The sequence below is a fragment of the Ictidomys tridecemlineatus genome, chromosome 5 (genome assembly GCF_052094955.1).
Source record: "Ictidomys tridecemlineatus isolate mIctTri1 chromosome 5, mIctTri1.hap1, whole genome shotgun sequence".
Lineage (NCBI taxonomy): Eukaryota > Metazoa > Chordata > Mammalia > Rodentia > Sciuridae > Ictidomys > Ictidomys tridecemlineatus.
This window is the reverse complement of record NC_135481.1, coordinates 136,178,773-136,182,016: the sequence shown is the minus strand read 5'-3', so window position 1 is coordinate 136,182,016 and position 3,244 is coordinate 136,178,773. Positions and strand designations below refer to the sequence as shown.

Here is a 3,244-nt window from a genome sequence, read left to right as displayed (position 1 = left end):
AGTCGATCTTCATTGCTTACTGTACCCCATCCTTCTCCAGGCTGCTTGGTTCCATTTCTGGTCAGTAAAGACAGACCCTGGGCAGTAAAATGACCTTCTCAGTGTCATCCAGCAAATCAGCAAGTGCAGGTTCTAGGGTCCAAGAAAGGTTCACCTATGTACACCCCTAACCCCATCACTGTGGGCAGGTTCTTTGGGCTTGTCCTCGTTTCTTGTCCAGCACACAGGAGACACTGGGTAGAAGTTATTGGGCACAATCTCAATAAGGAGAGGCGGCCAATCCTCAAGGAGTCCATGAGGCACTTGAGGGGCAGCCTTCAGTCCGCAGACCATGGCATTACTCTCTAATAGGGACTCCTGGGCACTCAGCCCTGGGCAGTGGTTGGGGCGGGGGTGTGGGGTGAGAAGCTTAGCAGCTCCATCCAGATGCGAATTGTCCCTCCCACACTTCCCGGGCTGCGGGGGCCTCCATTAGAGCCCCTGAGGAGTCAGAATCCACACCTCCGCAAATGGGCCCGCTTTCCCAGGGCCCCCCTGCCCAGACCTTCCCTGGGCTCTGTGGGTTTTGACACCTCTCTGCAACCTGGTGGGGGTCCACCTCGCACCTTTGGTTCAGATAAAAGCTGAGGCCCCAAGGTGGCAGGTCCAGCCTCCCAGAGCCCACAGCCCCGGCATGGCCCAGTCGCCTCCTCAGCAGAACTTCCTTGGCTTAGACCATTGGATCGTCTCCCAGGGTTGGGGCTGGGAGGGCCACTCCGACTCCACGTCCCCAGCCTCTTCCTCGGATTCCTCGAGCTCGTGCCCCTGTGACAGCGCCCTCGGCCTCTCTCAGATCGCAAACCCAGCCCGCAGCGCCCGAGTAGCTGAGGCCACTCCGACAGTGCCCAGACGTGCACGGACGGGACCAGCGGGTGGACAGCGGCGGAGCGCCAGCGAGCGCGAGAAGCTGCGCATGCGCACCCTCGCCCGCGCCTTGCACGAGCTGCGCCGCTTCTTGCCGCCGTCCATCGCGCCGGCCGGCCAGAGCCTGACCAAGATCGAGACGCTGCGTCTGGCCATTCGCTACATCGGCCACCTGTCGGCTATGCTGGGCCTTAACGAGGACAACTTGCAGTGTCGGCGCCGGTGGCGCGCGGACGCAGTGTCTCCCCAGGACTGCGCGCTCTGCCCCGACGGCGGTCCCGTGCAGGTGCAGACCCGGGCTCCTGGCCCGGGTTTGGGCACTGCTTTCTGTACCGGGCCGTGCTGGGGGTCCCCGCCCTCCTATCCTGCCACCGGAGCCCTGGCTGAGAGCCCGGGGAGCAGGGTTTCCAACACGGATTCCTGGGTAACACCCCCTTACTGCCCCAAGATACAGTCGCCCCCGCTCCAGCCCCTAGGGAGAGTTCCTGACCCGGTTCTTTGGACGCCACCCAAAACCTGTCCCGGAAAGCAGACATCCCTGGAGCCTCAAAACCCCGCTTCACCCTGGACGCCACCAGCGGAGCTGGCTGCAGTGTACCAGGTACGCCATGGAGGCCCTTGCCCTTTCCCTGGTTTGATCCCCAGGTTTAATTTGGGAATGGAGTGGGTGGGTAGTTTCTAGTCTGCGGAGGATCTCATCTTTTCAGATCCTAGTTTATCTAATGGCGGGAAGGATGGAAAGAACCCTAACATCTGTAGGGAAAGAGATGAGGCCCTGGGAAGTGAATGACACAACTTCTGCTACCCAGCAATCTTCTCAGCGGTGGACAAGAGAGACTCACTTCGAGCTTGCTCAGAGGTGGGGGTGGAAGTTGGGAGATTGCACTCTCAGGAAAGGCCAAGTGCTTCTTCATTAAGGGTTCAGGAGGGGAAGGGAGCCCAAGGTAAAGGGCGGACCCTCGCCCGCGCCTTGCACAAGCTGTGCCGCCTCCTGCAGAGCCTGACCAAGATCTAGACGCTGCGTCTGGCCATTCACTACATCCTGAATAGATGGGCTTGCAGTTGGAGACAGTCATTTTTTTTTCAAGTTTCATTCATTTATGAGGCCAATGAATGAATCTTGGTTCATAAACGATCATATTAGTAACCAAACTTATTAAATTCTTATTGTCTGCTCCACACTATTCTGGGCACTTTCCATGTATTCATTCATTCTGCCCTTCAAACAATCCTATGAAACATATATTAGCATCCCCATTTTAAAGATGAGAACACAGACAAAAAGAAGTTACCTGAATTCCCACAGTGTAGCAGAGCTGGGATTTAAAGGTCAGCACTGAGTCTGCAGAACCAGTGCTTTTAACCACTTTGCTCCACTGCATCCATGGCACCAGGACTGTAAAGACATCATCAGCCATGCCCTGGGGAGCATCCAGGTTTTAGATTTCTGGGCAACAAGCTGTTCTTGTCTTTCTTACAGGATATCTCTGGGTCTTCAGAATCCTGTCTACCTCTGGGAAGTCCACCCCTTCTGCCCCGCCCTTCATGCCAGAGACTCCAGCCTCAGACACAGTGGGGGTGTTGGAGCCACAGTGCAGAGGCGCTGCCCAGCTCAGAGGACCAGGGACCTGGCCCTGTTTTCCAACTCAGTGAAGTGAGCCTCACCCAGAATTCAGGCCTACGGCTCAGTAGCTGCCCTGAACTTTGGCAAGAAGATTTGGAGGGGACCCACCTGGGCATCTTCTGATGGCCCTACCTGGCCTTTTTACATCCAAGAATCAGGCTTGCAATGTGGACGTCCTCCTCTTCTGTTTCTTTGGTGGTTTTAAAGCTTTCTAGCCAAATACTTATCATGAAAACAGTGTCTGGAACAGAGATAGTGGGTATCCTCCCAGGCTGGAGTGGGGTTATGACAGTGCCCTCTACATACACCATGTCTTGTATTTTGCAGAGCACAGTCTAAGCTGCTCTGAAAAGGGGGCTGCTTGACCCCCAAAGAGACCATGCTGGGACTGGTAAGGGAGTGGGCATGGAGGCCAGGCTCTTGCTCTGCTGTGTTTCTTGGTGACAGCTGTCCAGAATCCGATATGCTTAAGATGTTTTGTAACTTTTTAAAAAAGAAAAAATACCAATAAAATTTTGATACAGTCTGTTTTTCTATCAAGATAGGTTTTTCTTGCCTCTGGGGTGGTGGTGGGGGGATATTCCCATTCTTGGGGAACAAGGCCTATTGCCCTTCCACTCCTTGAGTCCAGGCCTGCCAAGATAGATGTGGGCCCTTGCTTATTATCTTGATGGTATTTATTGTGTCCTGGTTCCAGGGCTGAGAGTACTGCCTGGC

At 55.2% G+C, this 3,244-nt stretch overlaps 1 protein-coding gene across 1 annotated transcript; it reads left to right on the top strand.

Annotated features, from left to right (window-relative positions):
- The first annotated feature begins 470 nt into the window (after positions 1-470).
- On the top strand, positions 471-3,035 carry Mesp2 (mesoderm posterior bHLH transcription factor 2). Its single transcript, XM_005320228.3, has 2 exons — positions 471-1,504; positions 2,384-3,035. Exons 1-2 carry the CDS (start codon positions 674-676, stop codon positions 2,648-2,650), a joined length of 1,098 nt encoding a protein of 365 aa, XP_005320285.2. The 5' UTR covers positions 471-673; the 3' UTR covers positions 2,651-3,035.
- Positions 3,036-3,244: the final 209 nt, after the last annotated feature.